General features: G+C 33.0%; 4 protein-coding genes across 4 annotated transcripts; all 4 read right to left on the bottom strand.

Moving 5' to 3' along the window:
• Window positions 1-230: 230 nt before the first annotated feature.
• Window positions 231-2,851, bottom strand: LOC111411552 (uncharacterized WD repeat-containing protein C3H5.08c-like). The gene is made up of 6 exons (XM_023042072.1): window positions 2,775-2,851; window positions 2,484-2,670; window positions 2,129-2,180; window positions 1,970-2,049; window positions 1,804-1,897; window positions 231-1,758 (listed from the first exon to the last, which is right to left on the bottom strand). Exons 1-6 carry the CDS (start codon window positions 2,849-2,851, stop codon window positions 1,019-1,021), a joined length of 1,230 nt encoding a protein of 409 aa, XP_022897840.1. The 3' UTR covers window positions 231-1,018.
• On the bottom strand, window positions 2,358-4,424 carry LOC111410871 (WD repeat-containing protein 44-like). The gene has a single exon (XM_023041458.1). It carries the CDS (start codon window positions 4,396-4,398, stop codon window positions 3,043-3,045), a length of 1,356 nt encoding a protein of 451 aa, XP_022897226.1. The 5' UTR covers window positions 4,399-4,424; the 3' UTR covers window positions 2,358-3,042.
• Window positions 4,425-4,442: 18 nt separating this feature from the next.
• Window positions 4,443-4,847, bottom strand: LOC111410872. The gene has a single exon (XM_023041459.1). The coding sequence runs from the start codon at window positions 4,819-4,821 to the stop codon at window positions 4,453-4,455; it is 369 nt and encodes a 122-aa protein (XP_022897227.1). The 5' UTR covers window positions 4,822-4,847; the 3' UTR covers window positions 4,443-4,452.
• A 13,180-nt stretch (window positions 4,848-18,027) lies between these two features.
• On the bottom strand, window positions 18,028-19,407 carry LOC111411551 (ATP-dependent DNA helicase PIF4-like). Its single transcript, XM_023042071.1, has 4 exons — window positions 19,236-19,407; window positions 18,724-19,145; window positions 18,220-18,222; window positions 18,028-18,090 (listed from the first exon to the last, which is right to left on the bottom strand). The coding sequence occupies exons 1-4, from the start codon at window positions 19,405-19,407 to the stop codon at window positions 18,028-18,030; spliced, it is 660 nt and encodes a 219-aa protein (XP_022897839.1).
• Window positions 19,408-22,282: the final 2,875 nt, after the last annotated feature.

Genomic DNA, 22,282 nt, shown 5'->3' with positions numbered 1-22,282 from the left:
CTTCTTAAACACTCATATAACATGAAAATATTAAACTACAATATATAAAATCCAATCAAACAAAAAAAAAAAAAGAAAAATTGCCTTTTATTTAAATTAAGACCAAACCATTAGACTCATAGTGAGATATTGAGATATTAAATTTTAAAAGAATATGAAAATGAAAATGAAATTTAGTGTCAAAGCCAAATTAACAAATAATCATTAATCAGTAATCAATCTAAATCAGACATATAAGGCTGCTTACCAAAACCAAGGACCTGATAAGATAAAAAAAAAAGAAAAAAAGGAATCTGGCACAGGACAGACTGGCGTGCGACTATGCGAGTGCGAGAGGCGGAGAAACTGGGGGTTTTCGCGGTAGATTTCGAATTTTTGTCCATTGACACTGGTCCGTGGAAATGGAAGCTTGGAGGCCCTAGAGAATTCCGGATTCTGGAAGCACCGAACCGAAGCAGAGGATTGAGATTTGAGAATTTCTGAATTTGAGAGGAAGTGGAATAATTCTCAAATTGAAAAGATAAAAAGTCTTGAGGAGTGAGGGAGGTAGTTCACGGTTGTTTATGTAGACTCCTAAAACCCAAAGGCCCCAAACCATTTTTTTCATTTTGGAATTAATATGGATTTTGAGGCCTTGGGCCCAAGCCAAAATTTGGAAGCTCTAGGCGGTTGGCTAGGTGGCTTGGCTCAAGGGCCGGCCCTATCATTATTTCATATTATTTCCATCTTTATGGTATGGTATGTACCTATAAATAGTGAACTCTTCTTTTAGTTTAGTTCAAACCAGAATTGCTATGTTGTAACTTTCTCTCCATATCATCGTTATAATAAAATATCGTTTCCTCTGCTTAACTTTCTTTGATTTCTTTACTTAAAATCTTGTTTTATCTTTATGATCTTATTACATATTCATACAATGTCATTAATCTCAATCCTTGCGTCGCCTTTGGGATCAACAATTTTGTTTACTAAAGTACAGGATTCTTGCTGGGATTTGTTCCCATCTTATAGCAAATATCTATGACAGGAAGAGATAGGTTTGTCTACTGACTTTGAGAGGCAACCCAAAATTTTGATAAACCCTGATCTGTCCTCCCACATTTGCTGTTATGATGACCAGGCCCCATGCCGTTGCTTGGACGGTTTGGCTTCCATGGCTACTGCTACCATCGAACAAGGACCAAGATGAGGACCAGGGTTGAGATCCAGCAGTCCCAGAAGCAGAAATGGAAGGTGAGTCACCATGCCTAATCAATGAAGAGGATGAACCAAATGACTCATTGATATCATTTTCAGAGTCTATTCGAGCAGATTGGGCAAAGTCCTCTTCCGTGTAGCTTGGACTTTTCTCGAGTACTTTGCTTTTCTTAGGAAGTGGAGGCAAATGCCTCTTGCTGATTTCACCAGCCTTGTTGTCTTCTTGGGTTGGAGAACTGCTTGTGGAACATGGTTGTGTTGCACTGGAGTGTTTGGACTGCCTTTTGGAATTTATGTCTACAATTGGTGGCTCAATTTTTATGCTGCCAGGCCATGCAATTGCAGCCAAAACATCTTTACATGGGAAGTGCTCATATGTCTGGATGGTAGTCCTACTGCTTTTCCCACCTCCTTCATTTTTTGAATCTTTAAGTTTCCAGATATAGACCTGAGAATCTTCGCTTGCGCTTATGACATATCTTCCATTTGCTGTGAATTGAGCTAATATTTGGCTGCTAGTATTTCGAAATCCTGTCACCAATGGTGTTGTTACTTGGATTCATTACATCACGATTTTCCAACTGAACATATCGAGGATATATATACCTTTAAGTTTTTGTACGAGCTCTGTTCCATTATAGACTCGAATCTGAGAATCAGCTGAAGTAATGAGCACTTCCGATGCATTCTGCGGGGAGAACTGTGAACAAAGAAACATAGTTACTTGCTAGAAAGTTCCTGAATGGAGAGCGTTTAAAGTGAAATTAATTACCTGAAAACCTGTTATTTTTTTCGCTTGAGACTTTTTCTTGCATTGAATATCAATAAGATCTTTCTGTTCCAATTTGCAGTCTAAGTAGCAAAATAAACTGAAGATTAACGTAGGCAGTCATGGACAAAATATGATGGGAAATTGAAGAGCTGTTCATACCATCTATAGTATACAAATGACAGATCCCTTTATGCGAGCCGATGATTGCACCCTTCAACAGTTAAAGAATTATTATCAGCATGGTACTTCACAGATTCAGGAGCCAATCAAGGTCTTAAGATTCTCCTATTCATAGAACATTACTGGTAAATCCTCCAAACAAACATAAGTTAGTTATATCGTTCATCTTCAAGATCTGATTTCAAATGGGGTGTGAATTTAAACAGGTGGTGTTACTAAAGAATTCGATAGAGATGTAGATGTACAGAGTTGATTTTACATGAACTGAAGTAATGTAAAAGTCCTTTCATATACAAGTTTCGGTAGAATTGTATGAAAATTTGGATGTATGTACCTGGCCATCAGGAGTGTAGCAAGCAGCTGTAACCATCTCATGGAGATCTGTCCAGTTGACAACCTGACGATCAGGTATGCTCCAAATTCGGACCTTTCCATCAAGTGAACCACTGATGAAATAATCTTCATCTACTGGATTGAACTGTACACAAGTGACTGCCAAACCATACTCATCAGAAGTAGGACTAATACAAATAACACGTCAACAATCATAAGCAATTTTTAGGCCCTGGTGATTGAATAATTGCAGCATAAGTTCGGTGTCTCACCATAATCATTGTGTGCAAACATCTTTAAACAGCTTCTTGTCTCCAAGTCCCACAGCCTAACTGTCTTGTCCATCGAAGATGATAGCAGTAGCTGCATAGAACTTTATTCCTTTATGTTAACTGTTTCCAGTTATTAACTAAATGGTCATCTTAAGAATCAGAAAACAGAGAGTTCTATTTCAAAATTTTTACCATTTCTTGACTCTTACAGACGACTAGTTCTAATTAGGAAGAAAAACGAATGAATTATACAATGAATCAAATAATTTATTGCGCTCCTACCTTATACTAGAAACTACGATGTGGGAAGCTGACCTGAGATTTTGACCATGAGAGATCTAACACGTGGCCTTGGTGACCTTTGAAAGTGCAGAACGGCTTTTCTGAAAGAGAAAATACGGTTTCTGGCATACTAACATAGTCTGGAATCGAGTTTCCCTTTTTCCTATTATTCCCCCCTCTTCTTTTCATTGCGGATGGCATAGGTGTAATCTCTGCTAGTGGAGGCTGATCTGAAGTGGTGCCTGCCATCGGGTGAGCAGGTGTTTCCCCCGGTGAATTTGTATTATCAGGCGATCTTGTTGACGTAACATCACATTCTTGCACTTCCCATACATGAATTATACCATCTTCTCCCGTGCTTGCCAGGAAACACACGTCCCAGCTAAACTTAATCGTCCATATTGAGCCGTCATGAGCTTGAATTTCTTGAGACATGTGCAAAGCTGAAAATTCTTTGTAGGATTTCCCATACTGGTGAGCTTTGATCCATTGTGACGAAGTTTTATTAGCTCTCTGTTCTACCAGTGAAGATTGTGAAGAATGTTCTCCTTCTTTTTCTACAACTTTTCCATTCATGGTATTTGCCACTCCCATGATGTTCTTCAAGAAATAGGCACCCATTCTTTTGCCATTCCTGAAACTCTTAGTTAGATATGAATTAATATTTACTTTCTTGGCATCGTCAAGACTCCTTGAGACATTAGTACGAGCCATTACTTCCTTCACAAACTGTGAATATCCAACAGATTTCTCAAATTCCTCCATTGTAAGTTGTTTCCCAGTTTGAACGTCATTTAGCTTATTCCACATTCCCTTTTCATTGGATTCTTTCACAATAAACTCCTTTCCAGTGTCCAAATTCTTTATCAGGAAGAATGAGTCAAAAGCATCAGGTGAAAATACAGATTGTAACACCTCACTAGGCAGGGCTGATTTGGTTTTAGCCCTTTTCGGGTTCGACATTTGAGCTGAACATGCATAGTGACAAACACCTGTGCTATGTGCTAGTTGTCCTGACGATGTTCTAGTTAAACGCTGTTTTGGTACACGACCTATTAGTTCCTCTTTCCTCTTTTTCGTCTTCACAGAAAAACTCTCTATATCACCATCTGATTTCGACCTAACAAACACAATTGGCGCTTCAGGTAAAGCCTCAGCCTCAGGCCCTGCAGTAGCCTCGGCCTTGGGCTTGTCTTTTTTTTGTTCTTCCGGGGGAGAAGAATCTTCCATCGATTTAGAAGCTTGGGGAGGAGGAACATCAGGCTTGATTGAAATTCCTCGAACAAATTTGGCAGTAGTAACCCTTAGAAAATCCTTGTTGCTGTTCAATCCAATATCTGTCAGCATAAAATTCCTAGTCATTTAAATAGTAATATAATAATAGATTGTATAAGGTTTGAATTAATAGTTGACATTTTAAAATGGAAATCTAGCGATACCTTGAAACAGCTTCTTGCGCCGCTCCTTAATGTCCCCTGGTACTGCCATCCACACGTCATATCCTCCTAATACAGATGAAGAGCTCGTAGGTACTACTGCCTCAATCTCAAGGCTGCCAATCCTTTTAATGGAGGCTGCAGAGATAGCGGAAGCAAATGACATTCTGCTGTCCTCAAATTCTTCGTCCTCATCCGATCCTGACAAGGCCGCGAAATCGAGAGGAACGGCCGATGACATTCTTTCTTGAGATTCAAAGAAGCATTCATCATCGTCTTCTCCCAAACCATCCCAGTTCATTGTAAGCGTTCTACGCTCCATTGTTGTAGAATTGCTTAAACTATTCATTGAATTGAATCAAAAAGAAAAAAAAAATGGAAATGAATGGATTAACATTTACGTCCGTCGTGAATTTCTATCCATAACTGGAAATGTTCGTAGTTTTTTGTTGGGTGAATCTTTAAGCATGCATGCAATTCACTTATTATTGTTTCTTTTCTTGGAAAGGGAGTGGAAAGAGAGAAGTGGAAGAGAGGAAAACAAGGGTATGTATGTAAACCGTTAACTTTGGACAATCCAAAATTAAAAGTGAAAATCTTATCCATTACATCCCCTTGTTCTATCTATTGACTAATATAATCATATTATAGACATGTTTGATAGAGTAAAAATAGTACTGAAGAATAAGATGAATAATCAGTGCGAACAAGTTGAGTCAATTCGAATAATTGAAATTTTTGTATGTTCGAGGTCCTGCTCTGAAAAAATGTATACAATAGTTTGATTATCCATTTGAATGGACTGAGGGAGGAAATATTGATCGGTCCAGATAGAAGATCGACAATTGATTAGAATGAATCAGTCATGTCTGTCCATTGAAACTAACTTGAAATAACTTCCACCTTAGGGATACATGAACACACGAGAAAAATTTTAGTGGAACGGTCTTATAAGCACACTTGGTATGATTGTTCACTCAAATCACATCCATTAGACTCTAAACCTCCCAACAAGTCAAACACTAAGTAAATAAAAGAGAAATGGAGTGGGACGGTCAAAATATTGCCACTATGATTTTGAGCGTACGGTCTTACTTTGAGTGAACAACCCTATCACATGTGTACATACGACTATCCCACTAAAAATTTCTCAAACACTTGCGGAAACAAGCCAATTCTGTGTAGTATCCAATAGTCATTGTATGTTACCATATCAATTGGGTTTCGTATAAAGAACACCCTCTGCTAACTAACATGGGAGAATACTCTTAAGGGGAACGCTCATAATTCTCTATCCTTGAAGCATTTTTCGAGTTAAATTTTGTGAATATGAACACTCATGTTCTCTTAATTGTTGAAGTATTTTTCGAGTTGCACATTCCTGTCGAAAATTTTTAGACAACAACTCGCAATATACACCTACTCGTTAAAAAGAATATGAGAGTAAAACACAGTTTCTTCATCTGGCACACTGTCTCATCAGAACTATAGACAGCAGAATATTAAAAAAAAAAAAAAAAAAAAAAAAAAAAAAAAAAAAAAAAAAAAAAAAAAAAAAAAAAAAAAAAAAAAAAAAAAAAAAAAAAAAAAAAAAAAAAAAAAAAAATACTATTCTATTATCAGCTCCCAAAGTTCTTCATAGGATTCCTAGTTTGAAAGAATTCCCACAAATATACATACCTAGTTTGACAATTAACCCAGAAAATGAATGCTTTTCAACTCTTCTTTCAGTAAATGTTTTTTTTGCCCCTCAATCTCAATCAAAGAGTAATCATATTTCACACGAAGCACTTAACAAAACCGAACACGTAATAATCCATATTGGTAATTCTTATCTTGGTATCCTATGCTAATTGTTATTTCAGAGAAAGAACAAAGGAAAAAATGTCTGTTTTCTTTTTTTTGAATACAAAATAAAGTTGGAAGTATAACGTCTGATCTTTTCCACTTTTTACTTTTCAAAATATCATAAATTGTTAGACCAATCCACCACTGAAAAGAACCAACCAAATATAACTACCAAATAACTTAAAAGTGAAATAATTTTTCCAACAAACATCTGTATAAAATTTCTGTTTGTTAGTGCGTGTGAATGTAATTTATGTATCGGACTGTCTATTCAAGACATTCAAGAACACCATTAGCAATACAAGAAAATGTTCATTCTTTACAGTAAATTCCTTAACCATATTAGGTACAGAACTAAAAAATTCAACAGATGAGATTCCACCCCCCCCCCCTACGGTGTAGGACCTTATAAGTTAAGAAACAATCTATCAATCTTCATCGTCTCGTCGAGTTTTCTTCCTTTTCTGGTCTACATCATCATCATCGTCGTCCTTGGAAATTGCAAGAAACATTGACTCAACTTCTGTCGAATAATCAAACTGGAGGTTTCTTGGGGATGCTTTTCTTTTTGTTGAAGTTGAGGGCTGTGCCCTGGTTTTCTTGGGTGCTGGTGGACACTGTTCGATCACTGGGATTTTGTGATCCAATGATGTCGGAGTTTTGAATCCATCATCAGATTCTGCTACTCGGAATTGCTCTAAACATAGATTTTCTGGTTCTTCTCTTGATGAAGAAATTGAGCCCTCGCAATCTTTATCTTGTCCCTGTTCTGTATCATTTACTTGACAAGAATCTTGATTTTCCAGTTTAGGTTGCGATGAGTTCTCGAGCTTGATCTCTTTATCTTCTTCGTTGATGAGAAAAAACTCTTTATTTGACATTGAATAGGAGTAATACTGATTGCTTTCCAAGAACATGAAGAATTTTTTTTTAAACTTTTAGAGCGAAAGAAAGAGGGAGGGAGACTTGAGAAAGCCAGAAAGAGAGAAGATTTTTGCTAGAGAAAGCCCACATGCATTGCCTTCAGTGACTTTTCAAGAGTCGAGATTTTTGGGGGTTTTGTTCACACTTTCAAAGGAAGAACAGATATATAATGGGTTAACTAGTGATCCGTTGTCCAATTTTATCGTCCATTCAATTTATTCTTGACACATTGTTAATTTAGTAGGTAAGTGATGAACTTAATGTGGATAAATATGAGATAACATATTAATTATTGATAACATGTCAAAAATTAATTGGATGGACAATAAAATGGAACAGCAGATCTTTACTCAACTAAGTATGAATTAATTTCCTTCTTAAAATGTCTTTCTTGGAAAGAGGAGTAGTTCAAATTCATAGTTAATAATTTCATGTGTAAGAGATTTTACCCATAACATGTCCTTACAAAATGATTGTTTTTTTTTTTTTTGTAAAAGTCGTTCCTAAATTTTGAATACTTTTTTGGGTTTTAGACCGATAGAATTGATCATTAGATTTTAATAATGCTATATCATATTAATGCCCATTTGATATGACTTTTGAGAAGTTGAAAGTAGTTTTTGGGATTCAAGAGTTACTTTTGAATCCATTTGATTATTTTATAAAAGTACTTCTTTTAATTAAAAGAGCTTTTATGAGAATTTTTTTTTTAAAATTAGTTTCTTAATATCAATTAAGGTAGTTTCTCAATAATTTCTTCTAGAAAAAATAAAAGTCCGATCAAATCGATCCTAAAATTTGATTGCAAATAAATAATTTTGTATTTTAGAATATCAATTTCAACTATTAAATTTTAGCCAATTAAGTTTTTAATTTGCTGAAATTAAAAAAGAAAAGGTGGGGTGGGGGGGAGTGGGAGTGGGGGGGGGGGATAATAAATGGTCAAAATTCTAATTATTAAATATTGACATTGTAAAATTTAGAGACTTTGGGACATATATTTAATGGTGTCTCAACCTTGTAGATAATAGAGAGGAGAGAGAGAACATTGGATCCCCGGACACCATCTCTTTCTGTCTTCACGCACACAATCCGCAAATCCATATGGGCATGTTTCATTAGTACATATAATCCATGTAATACAATATTAATTTTTTTTCTTTTAAAACTCTAAGGGCCTTAGGCACGATTGATGTTAACAACCTATGATGTAACGTAACACCTCTAATATTCACAACATCTCCCTAGGGTTAAATAAATAGTTGACCCTAGGTTTTATCGTCATGCACTTAACTTTTTTTTTTTTTTTTTTTAATGACGGAAAAACTGTCAACTGTTACCCTTCGGGTATACACTAAGTAAACTTTCGAACTGATGCAATAGTCTACAAACCTCATTATATGAATAATCATAATGATGTATTATTCATATCATCAAGAAGACAAAATCGGTGATATTGAACAAATCTTGATTTTTTATTTATTTATTTTTGGATAAAACACATTTACAAAGCATGACTTGTCTAACAATTCGTGCTTTTGAATAATTAATTTGAAGACCAAAATAATGTACCAAAAGTTTTTTGCGAGTTGGATTATCAAAATTCTTCATAACTTAATTCTATACAGTGGACTAAAATCGAAAAAGTTTAAAGAAGATTGTTCTATAATCCATCCAAATCGAAAGAAAGAAAACAATAAACCTTCATCTTATAGCATTATATAACGCAGTTGTACAACAGTCTCATTGAATTGAACGTTTGAAAATTATCTATTAGGATTTTTTTGTAAAGTAAAATTTATGAGTTTTTCTAGCATATTGTACTCTATATGTTAATGTACATATCCAAATTGTCTGGATATGTATTTTGGATTTTTGCAAGAAAATTTAATATACAAACAAAATGGTCGGTCTTTGCATGCAAATAGTCCTACAAAATTTGAGTTAAATCCAAACACACCATGTGGAACCTTTAGCTGCTGCTGCCTTTCTAACAGCAGCATCTGGCAATATTACGGATTTATTTAATTATAAATAGTACGAAAAATATAAGAATATATATGAATGAAATAAATAAAATTTTTACATGATATGTGAATTGTTTATTTCCATTTGAAAGATGTTCTTGAATAATTATTAGTTATTAATTCACGAGAGAAACAAACTCGTACATACTATATTTGCAGGCAGGAATCGATACCCACTAATTCGATCATAGGCATGTTGGGTAGAGAGATCTTCATTTTAAATTTTCTTAAGTCGCTAATATTAAGTCCATGATTGACTCCTATATTTATTTATTTTGTTCAAATTCATTTTCATCATACAATTTATAACATTAATAATTTTTATCTACTTTTTAATCATATTTTTTATAAGTGCTCTTAATAGATGGAAGTGCGTGATCGGTTAATTTGTCATCAACCAATGAAATAGTGTGTCATGTCAGTATTTTTATTTGTCACGTAACTAAGTTCATCGAATTTTTAATAGTGAGTTATCAAGTGATGGATGCAGGGACGAATCCAGAATTGAATAGAAGACCGTGCTATAAAATTTCAAATCGGGCTATTACGTGGAAAAAAAATTTACACATAAAAAATTGATTTTTTACCCAAAAAAATAAAAAATACCTTAAAAAAAAAAAAAACTCTTGGGCCTGGGGGGGGGGGGGGGCTACAGCCCAGCCCCCCGTTAAATCCGTCTTTGGATGGATGTGAAAATGATTTCATAAGTCTAGAGATAATTCAAAAAATAATAATAATAATAAATTAAAGTTTAATGGCCAGTTGGATGACAACATGATAAGTTCAATGATTATTCATAGTTTTTTTCAAGTTTAATGGTCAATGGAAAATATGGTGCAAAGTTCAATAGCCATTTGAATTTTTAACCCAATAAACACACACACACACACACACACATATTAGTCTATGTTACGTGCGATACACAAGTTGTGCATGAATTATGATTTGGTTAGCGTATGTATTGAATTTGTTTGAAAATATATTGTAAGACGGAATTATTGGCAAGGAACTAACCAGTGAATAATTGAGATAATAGTATACATATTGATATGTTTGATTGTGATTTGTAAATTTATCGTAATTAATTATATGTTTGTATTACAGTCATTGATAGATAAGAGAGAATACAAATTAACTTTATTACCATCATTAATTACAGAGTATAGCCAAGATAAAAAAAAAATAATGACTGATTTTCGAGATGGATGATGTAGGGATTACATATACATTATTTGTCATTACTTTTTTTGTTTTGCAGTTTTTGATCAGGAAACTATACATACTTAGCAAAAAGAATTTCAAGATCAAATTTACAATGAAGACAAAGTTCACAAATCAAAATAGCAAAAAATTTACAAAACCACACAACACTCTTGTCAAAAGGTTGGTTTTACGGAAAATATTTCGACTACCATTTACTCCAGTTTTTCTTTTTGAGCAAGTGGATTTGAGTCTGAACTTATGTTTTCATCACAAGCGATTTTTGATATGGAACTTTCATTGAAAGATTTGAAAAGGGCTTTTTTCGCTGGAGATGAATAATCTGTACTAACGTTTTTCCCAACATTTTTTCCAACTGTTGTAACCACATCTTGACTGTCAACGTTTGTTTGGATTTTTGGTTCAAGACTTGCATGATCAATATTTGCTTGAATTTCTTGCCCTGAATTTGGATGGTCAAAGTCTGTTACAGGGATAATATCAAATCTGTAACTTGATGAATTAGGTTCATTTTGCGATGCTTTCAAGTAGAAAGCTCGTTCAGTATCCTGCATTTTTTTAATGGTTGCTTCGAAATTTATTTTTGAACCTTGTGTTAATTTTAAATTGTATTAATATTATTATACTAAAATATGTACTGAATGGCAAAATGTTTGAGACAAGTTGGATTTCTTACAAATTTGGTTTCCTCCATCAAAGACTCTGAAGTTGTAAATAATAGTTTCTCAACTGGTTCACTAATTGCATTTGCACTGATTGATCCCGTGATATCTGAAAGCTGCACATGTACTCTAGCCCTAAAGTGAAAAAGAAATTAGTATTAATAGATGCAAGAGTAATAAAGAGAAGTAGAAAGGTGTAAAAAATGAAAAGTAATTAATTGTTAGTGTATTTTACCGAGGAATAGCTTTGGACTTGGGATTTTTGCAAAAAATACAAAGATATGTTTCTCCAAAATCAATATTCGGCCGTCTAAAACAGTTGTTGCAGGCCATGTACTAAGATTTGCTATCAATTTTATCTGTTGTTGCTGTGCCGTTTACCTAATAAAACTTTCGTTGTTACAATATGGATATACTTAGAGAAATTACAAGGAAAAATAAATAATATTGAGTGTATCTTGTAATATATATCTCTATATTAGGAAATAAATACAGATTGAATAACATACGTAACCTTAATATTACCGCTAGAAGGCGTCCCTGAAGATTTTGAATAGGAGTGAATTTACTTCGTACAGGTGGAGAAAGATTCGTGGGGCTTTTGTCCATGTATGATTTTTTGAATACAAAATCATCTATTTTAATGGAATTTGTTCTTAACCTAATCAAAAGTCATGAATATAATTAGTAACTCCAATAGTAATGCGTGGAAAAATAATCGAGAGGGAGAAAAAAAAAGAATAATAAAATATAGCACTTTTTACATACCATTCTGTCATTTGTTTTATTGCGTTGAAAGGCGTATTAATGAAGAAAGTGGAACGGACTTTCGTGGACAATTTTAAACCTATATAATATCAATATGGAGAATGTGTAAATGATGTAATATATACCTTAAGAGAAGTTTAAATAATACAATAGAACATACCAAAGAATGATGTAACCTTTAGACGGGTTACGGAGGTGACTGGCTTTTTGTTAATAATGTCTGTTATCAGTAAGCATTCTTTGTCAACAAATGAATCCCAAAGTGTAAGCACCATTGTTTTGAAATTCATGTCTAGAAGTATGATATCTTGCAATCAAGTTTGACTGCCATCTTTGGATTGAATCAATCGTTTGGGTGTCATATCAACTGCAACTGCAACTACAAGTATATCTGCAAATTTGAAATAAGCCATCAAATTTTCTTTTTTTTGAACATAAGCAGTACGAATTTGAAGGAAACTATATTTCTGTAGAATTAGTATATGATTATTTAATATCTATGAAATTTTGTCTTACTTAAATCAACATCTATATCCATGTATTCTTTGAGATCATGAAGTTGTGTCAGTTGATATGTTGACAATACAAACTCTAGATTATCTTCATTCAATTCTTCAATACGAGTTTCTCCAGATATTGTCCATTGTTGAGAGCCAGTCGAATATCTGTAGTTTGTCGTATTGTTCTTCACGTAAGCTTTCGAAATAGTATAAGTTTTTCCCAAAACAAGTTGATCCTCAAAAACAGTGATATTGGAATCATATAAGCGTGCCTGAATAGTATTACTCTGAAAAATCATGAGGAACCATATAAATAACTGTAATATACGTGATCTTAGATTAAGAAAAAACACAAAACAAAAAACAAAAAGAAATGAAAAAATGTATGAAGAAGAGTTACCTGAGTATCTATTAACATCAAATGTTGGTACTTTCCATTACCTTGTCTCGAAGGCTATGGTGATTGTTTTTCAACTACAATCACTTTAGTTTTTCACTTTTGATTGTTGGAAATAATTTCTGGTAGAAGTTGGTATTGTTCTTCCATGGTGGCAATTTCGTAACAGAATAATAGAGGCAAAATACACACAAAAGGAAGATTTCTATGGCAAACGATTTTGATATATCCAATTGACAAATAAAAGAAGATATATATAGACATGTAAAATTATATCATATTTCGTTTCCCGTACTTTATCTTCTATTTTTAATTTTTTTTTTTTATAAAAAGTAATACAAGTATGTACTAAGTAAAATCTTATTATTAGCCATATACTGTCATAAGTTTTGTCTGCATGAGATATGGAGATTACTTGTAATATTCATTTATTGATAGTACATAAATAAAACGCGAGTTCAAGGATTTACACGTAGGGCATACGTAAAACTATATTTTATTGGTTCTCCCTATTATAAATATAATAAAAGGACGTCAAAATTTGGATTAAAAAAGGAAAAAGATCAAAATTTACACGGTAAAATCTTATCATACCCATACTCTATTAATTTATTTGGATTAAAAAAGGAAAAAGATCAAGATTTATACGGTAAAATCTTATGATACTCATACTCTATTGATTTATAATGATTGAACATAGATATGGGCTGGCAAAGGTTTAAACATGGTACAAGAATGACTCTGAATTAAATTAAGTTGTATTCACCGGGGAAAAAGTATTCATGCTACAAACCTTCATTGTAATGGAAGGAAAATTTGATTCAGTTATTTATTTAGCTTAAATAAATTGAATTGTAATAAATATCTAAATACACGTGAATATGTTGATGTATGATTTTGTGTATGAAATTAAAGAATTCAAACAAAGATGTATATTTGAGATTCTATAAAAGGTGTGAATAGTTTGTATTTCATAACACAACAAAAATATGTCATTGATTGTTGACCAAATGCATAAAACAATAATAATATACAGCTCATATGTGACAACCTTTTATCTTGTGGTTGGTTTGTGCTCATTTATTATACTTTTAGTCCCAAAAATCTCTACATTTTCAAGAGAAACTCCTCGCAGATTTAAACTGGAGAAACTCTGAAATTGGCCGGAAAATGTAACAATTTTACTTAAAAATTTACAATCAAAAAAACTTGCATATATCTGTGTATGGGCAACAATTTTACCCATAAGAACTCCGTGATTATGGAGACTCAATCCTTAATGGGTCTCCATTATTACGGAGGCCATAACAAGGCCTCCGTATGATGGGGGCCTGCCTCCGTAATCACAGAGGCCTTGTTGAGGCCTCCATCATACGAAGGTCAGGTGTTGGCCTCCGTAAATACGGTGCAAGCCTCCGTAATACGGAGGCCAACGCTTGGCCTCCATAATCCGGAGGCTTGGTCTCCATAATCACGGAGGCCTTGACTCCGTGATTATAGAGGTCAAGACCTCCGTGATTATGGAGGCGAAGTCTCCATAATCACGGAGGCGAGGCTAAGGCGAGACATAATTTTGATGCCATGAATTGTCTGAATTATCTAGACACGAACATAAGATATTTTATTATCGATTTTAAAATATTTATGCAAGTATAGGCTATGAAGATATAATGTTTATTTGGAACTCTTAAAAAATGTTTCTCTATTTTTAATTTTTAGATTCATTCATAAATAAGATGTGATTTTTGGAATAATTTATGCAGATGTCTCTAAAATACATAATTTCTCCGGATCAATGATTTTCTGCTACAATTGTCCAGTATCCAAATTTCAAATATCTTAAAGACTTTGTACAATTTTTAGATTCGAATGAGCAATTTTCGTTGATGTGTAGTAATTTTTATGGATTTCTTTATGGAGCTTTCTACAAAGAAAAAAATGTACAATTTTGTAGTAGATTAGTGCATGAATTTATATTGAGGCTTGTGAATTGTGGGAAAATGATAAAATTTGGGTAAAGTTAGACGATCGTGTAGCCAGATTTAGTATGCAAGAATTTTGTCTTATTACTGGATTACCTTGCTATGAACCATCCATGGACATTAATGATACAAATGATCGTCTTAGAAATTGATACTTTAATGGTACATATCGAATCAGTATAAAGATGCTTTATGAAGCATTTCATGCGTACGAACATGAAGAAGATAAATCAAAGCTTGGTTTAGTCATGTTGATCGAATGTGTGTTGACACCCACTTCAAGACAAATTGATTATAGAATTCTTGGTATGGTTGAGCATCTGGATGAGTTCATTGCACATCCATGAAGTCGCAAAGCATATTTGATCTTGTTATATTCATTGAAAGCATCACAATCTGAAAGAATACAAAGGTTGCAACGAAATGAACAAATAGAATGCAAGTATGTGTTACATGGGTATCCACTTGCACTCCAGGTAATTAGTCCCTATTCTTGTATTGACTTATTATGTACAATATATTCCTTTAAAAGTTTTTTATACAAACAATGTTTATTTTTTATTATTTTGCAGTATTGGATATATGAAGCATTTCTAAAGATCGGAAAGAAATTTGGACATCGTAGACATAAAAAACCACAGTGTCCAAGAATATACAAGTGGAAACCTAACCAATCTATAACTAAAAAAGAAATAAAGCTTTTTTTGTCTACTCGTCATGTATGTTTTTATGAATGTACAATTACTCTCACATTCAATTATCTTAAAATAAAATTAAACTCAAAATAAACGATTTTGATATTTCAATTTGATTACAGATTCAAGTGATTGCTGTGCTACAGCCTAATGAAGAAGAATTACAAAGTCTTTGGTATGGAACTCTTTCATTGCCAGTGGATAATGGACACAACAGATTAGATGGGATTGTAAATGGAGTATTGGATAATGCAGTAGAACAAATCCCAGACAATATACATGTGCAAGAAACGACGATTCCCGGTACTTCTACATCTTCACATGTATTTAGGTCTAGCTCTGTTCCCAGTGGCTCCAACTCCTTAAGTGAAGATAAAATGGAAGAATTGTTGGGTATCCACAGGCAACACATAGCACCAGACGTGTCTGGTGTATATAGCAACTTGAAGGCAGAATTTGCTGATGAATCAAGAGCTCACCACCATGCGGTTCTTGAAAACCAAAAATAGTTATTTGAGGAGCAAAAAAAATGGCAACAAGATTACATGCAACATCATTATTAGATAATTCTTGAACACCAAAGGTAATTTTTCAAACAGCAACATAAGTGACAAGAAGATAGATATCAGGGTATGCAATCTTATATTGATACCAGTTTAAGTTCAATGAGATCCTATGTCGATGAACAAAATCAGGAAATACTGAACACATTATCTGAATGGAAATCAAACATGGAAGCCATCATAGGTTCCATGCAATAAGATGTCCCTCTCAATACAAGTGTTGTTCCTTGCGATAAACCAAATGAGATGTCAACAGCTGAACAAATTGAGAGCTCTAAACGGTCGATGAAAGAGAAGAAAAACAAGGGGAAACAAACACAGTCTTCATCATCTTCAGATCGTCCTCTAGAAGACTATTCTATGCAAAGATACATAAAATTAGAAATTTTATAGCGGAGAATCAATCTGGATAATAAATCTAGTTTTACTTGTATTAGCTTAAATCTTCAAGTTCTCTTTTGATTGATTTGGAATTAATTAAAATTATGTCATACAGTACATACTTGGACGATGGCAGTAACAATGTCTTTGGAAGAGACATGTTGAAAACTCTAATGGATCAAACACAGGACATAAATATTGCTGTAAGTAAAGTCTATGAATTACAATAGATTTTATTTCGTAGTCGATATATATAGTCTAATTTATATCTATTTATTTCATCAGAACATTGAGCTAGAGTTAAAACTATTATGGCGGCTCATGAATGATGGTTGTTCGATTGTTTCAAAAGAATATGCAATTATGGATTTCAAATTTGAAGCAGAATGTGCTCGTCAAATGATATGGCATACTAACACAGGAATGAGAACCACGAGAGGTGAAGCAGATGGAACTCTTATGCAAAATTATATGATTGGAAAAGCACCTTTGGTCGTCCTTGGAGGACATGCAAGTATATATTAATTCCGTGTTCATATTTGGGCAATAGCTGGTACCTTTTCGTTATCAATATTCCTGAATGAAAATTCTAAATATATGATTGCAGCAATAACGTTCACACACCGGATCAAGTAAAAGCACATGCAAAAGCTTCATTGACTGTGGTAGAAGCACTATTGAAAACAACTCTATCTTCTAGAGGAGATATAAGGAAACATAGGAATAAACAAATGGAAAAGGAGATTATATCTTACCTAAACTGTGCAAATAATGGGTAAGCATTTAATTGGCTTTTTTTTAGCAAAATATTTAATTTCCTAAACTTAGTAATTTATTCTAACACTAATCTATTTCTTCCACAGGCCTAATTGTGGAATTTTCGTGCTCAAATATATAGAATGTTTTGTTTTGGAATATTCAATTGAATCAGTTTCGTCGGATAAGATGAACATATATAGACGAAAGATTGCTGTAGATATCTGTAATAACGAATACTTTCTTCATCCCCGTAAGTCCTAATTGTAGTAGATAATCAGAATATACTGATTGAAATATTATGTAATAAACTTATGTTTTTTATCCTTTCTTTTCGTATCTTATTAGTGACCCAAATAAATAAAGATATGTTTAACATGGAATATTATAAAGGACATGTTTAAAAATAATGACGTGACCCTTTTATATGCACCATGTTTCGTACTAACAAGTAAAGTATAATTGAAACGCATAATAGCATGTAAAAATAACTAACCCTGTATAGCTCAATGTTATTCTCTTTGACACAAGATAGATTAGCAGAGAAAATATCCTCTTTTACGCTAACAATAGATTGGCAGTCCAATTAAGCAAAACTTGTAATTATAGACTTCTTAAATAGTATATATCAAATTCAAAATTTCGAGGTAGACTACATTTTTTATGCAACAATTGTGTGATTTTATTTCATCCATTGGTTTTATTAGAACTTTTATGTTTTCTCTTGTTCTTGCTCTAGATAAAGCGACATATAATTGACCATGCGAGAAAAAAGTTCAGGCAAATATAATCCAACAAAATCTAAAGTTTGACCTTGAGCTTTGTTAATGGTCATTGCAAAACAAGGACGAATGAGAAATTGAGTTCTCTTAAATGGTACCGAATACTTATTTCCTTCAAGTGGAATAAATGGAATTTTAGGTAAAAATACTTGTTTTCCACGATATTCACCTATTCTAATCTCGACTAAAATAACATTTTGTTTAAATTCTCGACAAATAAGTCTAGTCCCATTGCACAAACCTTCTGAATGATTAATGTTTCTAAGCAACATAACAAGACAGTTTCTTTTTAGTACAAGTTCATGTGGAGGGATACCATTTGGAGTTAGATTATTCAAAAAGTCCTCATGAATAAATCCTTCTATTTTATCAATTACTTCATCAAAACTAAAATATGTAAATATCTCTCCTGGAGTTTCTTTAACTAACATATTATTTATTACATCCACATGTTCCTTTTTTTGGAGTCAAAATAACTCTGTTCATCATAGTATTCAAATTGTCACCAAATGTGTGAATTAGGAAACACAATAGCAATTAGTTTTTTCAATGATTCAGATTCACTCTCAAAATCTATTATTATATCTGAAGGAAGCTTAATCATGTGACACGTATGTTCTCTTTCTATTCCATTTCCAATTCTAAGTAAATATTCACAGAACAAAGGATCTAATTTAGCTCTCATATTCTCAGTCAATGGTAGTTATATAAAATATTGCCATAAATCTAAAAAAACTAAACTGGCCTTCATGATATCATCTTTTGTTCCTCTTTGTACTACTGACAACACTTGTCGAAAATCTCCTCCAAACACAACAACCTTTCCACCAAATGGCAATTCACATTCAGTAATATCTTTTAACATTTTATCCAAAGCTTCAAAAGCACATCTATTAATCATCGGTGGTTCATCCCACACAATTAGCTTTGTCATTTGTAAAAGTTGACCAAGTGATGATTGTTTACTTACTGAACATCGCATATCAGAACTTGCTTGAAGTAGGATTTTAAAACGTTTATGACCAGTTCTCCCAGCCGGCATTAAAGAAGCAGCCACTCCCGATGACACTGTTGCTAATGCAATAAGTTGTCGAGATCGTACTACAGCAACTAGTGCCTTGTACAGAAAAGTTTTTCCAGTACCTCCTGGACCACCAATAGAAAAATCTCCATTTTTATTATTTACAACACAGTCTAAAATAACATCATAGGCAGATTGTTGTTCCTTATTTAAATTTTCTATAAAATGCATGTCACACTGAACATTAATATTTGTAGTCTCTTCTAAAATCATGTTTGCTAACACATCAGCATCATTCACAATTACGTCAAAATCTACCAAACCAAAATCATTTATGTTTATACCAAAAACATCCAAGAATGAATTTATGCATCTCAAAGCCCTAATCTCGGCATCACATACTGTCATGCTTGCATGTAAAAAATCTTCTATCATGTACACTTTAAATTTAACCCATAAATTCCTAGGATTTGCAGGGTTGCAAAAAATTTACACATTAGCAAAGAGGCGATGCAATGATATAGGCATTTCATAGGTGATCGCCTCATTTAAACACATTTCACAATAATTATTCCCACCTATGAGACCGTGTAAAAGTGCAGTTTCGCGATAAGTAGGCACAACAATGTTATTAACTGTTTTTAAATCTTGAAAAGACTTAGGCCCTTTAACATGATTCAATAAAACTCTTAGAAAGTATCTCTCGCCCTCAGATGGATTAGCAGCAACTATTCTACGAATAACATTTTGCTTCTTTCTAGGACTCCAAACTCGAAAATATGTATTCCATACAAAGTATGTAGGAAAATCCTTATAAAGTAAAGTTCGTGCCTTTTCATTTGAAATATTCATTCTAAAAAATTCAGTTAACATTGTTCGTTGAATGGAGTCTTTATTTATAACTTCTGATAGATCATCTGTTTCATTATATGTAACCAACTGAGCATCTTCAATATGTAACTGCAAAGAAACTACAGAAGGAGATATGACGAATAAATCAAAACTAAAAATTCTCCATATAGCTTCCGGTGCAAATATCCATCTAGCGGTTTGATAATTCGAAATCTATCAACATAATGCTCATTAGTTTCTTTATTCATCGTAAAATTAACACGATCATGTCCTTTGTATACATATTTGTATAAATATTTGACTGCTTTAACAGAAGAACATATTTCAACATTAATGTGACAATCATACTTAGTTAAAATATAAGGATTACATGGTACAACACATCTATTGTCTAGTACAGACCCTCTGACCTTAACAGTAATACCATCGTCACGACGCCTGCAAAGTGGATATGAATCACTACCTAATGAAGTATGCACAATGTATTCTCTTGGATACTTGTTTTTACAAGTACGGTTATTTTTCATGCACACATTTGTAGGATTTAATTGTCCACAAGGACCATGCATCATATGTTTGACCACAGTAGCATGCAGGTGAGGATTTCTCTTTGGATCTAGTATTTCACAAAAAACAATTTCGTCAACTTGCGTAAAATTAGTAATCTTAAAATTCGTTTTAAATATCAAGAAAAAATGAACATGAGGTAGACCTCTTTTTTGGAATTTAATTACATACACATAGGCAATTAGTTATAGGCCCTAGAATTTCTCTCTTTATTAAATCTATTTTTAGTTCTTCAAGTTTTGCTCGAAATATTCGGGCTAGCAAATCTGGCCTATTTTGTATACTATCATTGTGCCTCAATTCTTGTTTAATTTCAGGCCAATTTAGATTGCATGTCATTGTTAAAAATACATCAGGTTTTTCATATCTTTGAACTAAACATATTGCATCCATATATCTTTTAGTTAAATTTCTAGGACCCCCAATAAACCTTGTAGGCAACACAATTGATTTGCCAATTTTATAGCCTCTATTCTCACCATTTTGTATACTATCTAAAATTTCTTGGTAAAGTTCACCTCGTATAGTCTTTTGATTATTATGAAAATAATCTAATCTCGCAGTTTCAATCTTAACATACATATCCACTATATATTGTTGTTGAAGTCTGCCTGTATGAAGGAGTATAGACTTATCTGAAAGTCTGATTTGAAGTTTGTAGCAATAATATTCACGGCATGACACAGTAATTCGTTTCTTACCTCTCTTCATAGCTGAAAGGAAAAAAAAATGAAGTCGCAAAGACAGATCTAGAAATAACAATACATTTATGCACTCTAAAAATATTAAAAAATTTCAATGGTAATAAAACTTACCACGATCTTCCATCTCTATAAATTGTTCGGCCAAATTAATGTGATTGATTTGTATGAAATTTTCATGGACTATTGAAGTATTCAAATTTACCTTTTCGATACCTTCATGCCATCCAGGTTCTCCATAGGTAAATATTAATGGATATTGAAGTGGATCATAACAGCCATAATAGTAATTTACTCTATGTGCAGTATTGGAATGCCTATAAATTAATATATCACGAGTCTTTATGCTTGCAGATGGATCATCATCAACCCACACTGCAGCCACCTGTTCACATGATGGCATGTTATATACTCTCTGGTCGAGACCCGGATCAGACCTCAGTACGATATAGCATAAATCAAAATCAGAAACTTCACTTAATGATCGAAAGAAACGACAATATGGATTTATCTTTAAGATATCTATTAACTTTTTCAAAGTTGATTCACTTAACCTATTTGAAATTTGTAGTCTATTACTAATTTCATTATAAGTATCGTAAAAGTATAATTGCAAATATGTAGGATTTCCATCAATTGGTAGAAGTGGATTTATAAAATGGTATACCTGTCCCTGAACATTGAACGTATATACACCTCTATTATTTTTGCACAATTTTTTATCATATTTAACACTAAATGAAGTGAATGCAAAATGATTGTTGTAAGTACGAGCAACTTTTTTAAAAGCAATCGCTTCACATGAAGTAGAAGTAAATAGCTCATACAATTCAGGGGAAACACTGTTCAGCTGTAATTTAACATTTCCATCACAACAACAAAAACCCTTACTTTCTTTGTAAAATTTTTTTGCACCACAATGTTTACAAATTGTACAAGACGGAAGAATATAAGGTTCAACTGTAATATTTCGTATATCAATACTCTTAGAACGATCTAAAATGATAGGAACATGTGAACCAGATTGAGATTGCATATTGTCATCTTGAAATTGCTTTTCCACGCCAATGTTTTCATCAACATAAAGATCCTTCTGTAATTCGACATGATTAATAGAATCTACAATTATAAAATTAGTATAAGATCGCTGAAAGACAATAGAA

Source organism: Olea europaea, chromosome 15 (assembly GCF_002742605.1).
Source record: "Olea europaea var. sylvestris chromosome 15, O_europaea_v1, whole genome shotgun sequence".
Classification (NCBI taxonomy): domain Eukaryota; kingdom Viridiplantae; phylum Streptophyta; class Magnoliopsida; order Lamiales; family Oleaceae; genus Olea; species Olea europaea.
The sequence above is the reverse complement of the archived record's forward strand: the minus strand, read 5'-3'. Positions and strand labels throughout refer to the sequence as shown.

Excerpts from the sequence above, each read along its gene's own strand:
- LOC111410872 (XM_023041459.1), bottom strand. The coding sequence starts at position 4,821 with ATGAATAGTTTAAGCAATTCTACAACAATGGAGCGTAGAACGCTTACA.
- LOC111411552 (XM_023042072.1), bottom strand. The coding sequence starts at position 2,851 with ATGCAGCTACTGCTATCATCTTCGATGGACAAGACAGTTAGGCTGTGG. Across the intron at positions 2,181-2,483 it reads GCTACACTCCTGATGGCCAG|GGTGCAATCATCGGCTCGCA; the intron begins GTACATACATCC and ends TAACTGTTGAAG. Across the intron at positions 1,759-1,803 it reads GCTCGTACAAAAACTTAAAG|GAATCCAAGTAACAACACCA; the intron begins GTATATATATCC and ends TCGTGATGTAAT.
- LOC111410871 (XM_023041458.1), bottom strand. The coding sequence starts at position 4,398 with ATGACTAGGAATTTTATGCTGACAGATATTGGATTGAACAGCAACAAG.
- LOC111411551 (XM_023042071.1), bottom strand. The coding sequence starts at position 19,407 with ATGACAGTATGTGATGCCGAGATTAGGGCTTTGAGATGCATAAATTCA. Across the intron at positions 19,146-19,235 it reads TACAAATATTAATGTTCAGT|ATTTTTCTATTGGTGGTCCA; the intron begins GTGACATGCATT and ends ATAAAAATGGAG.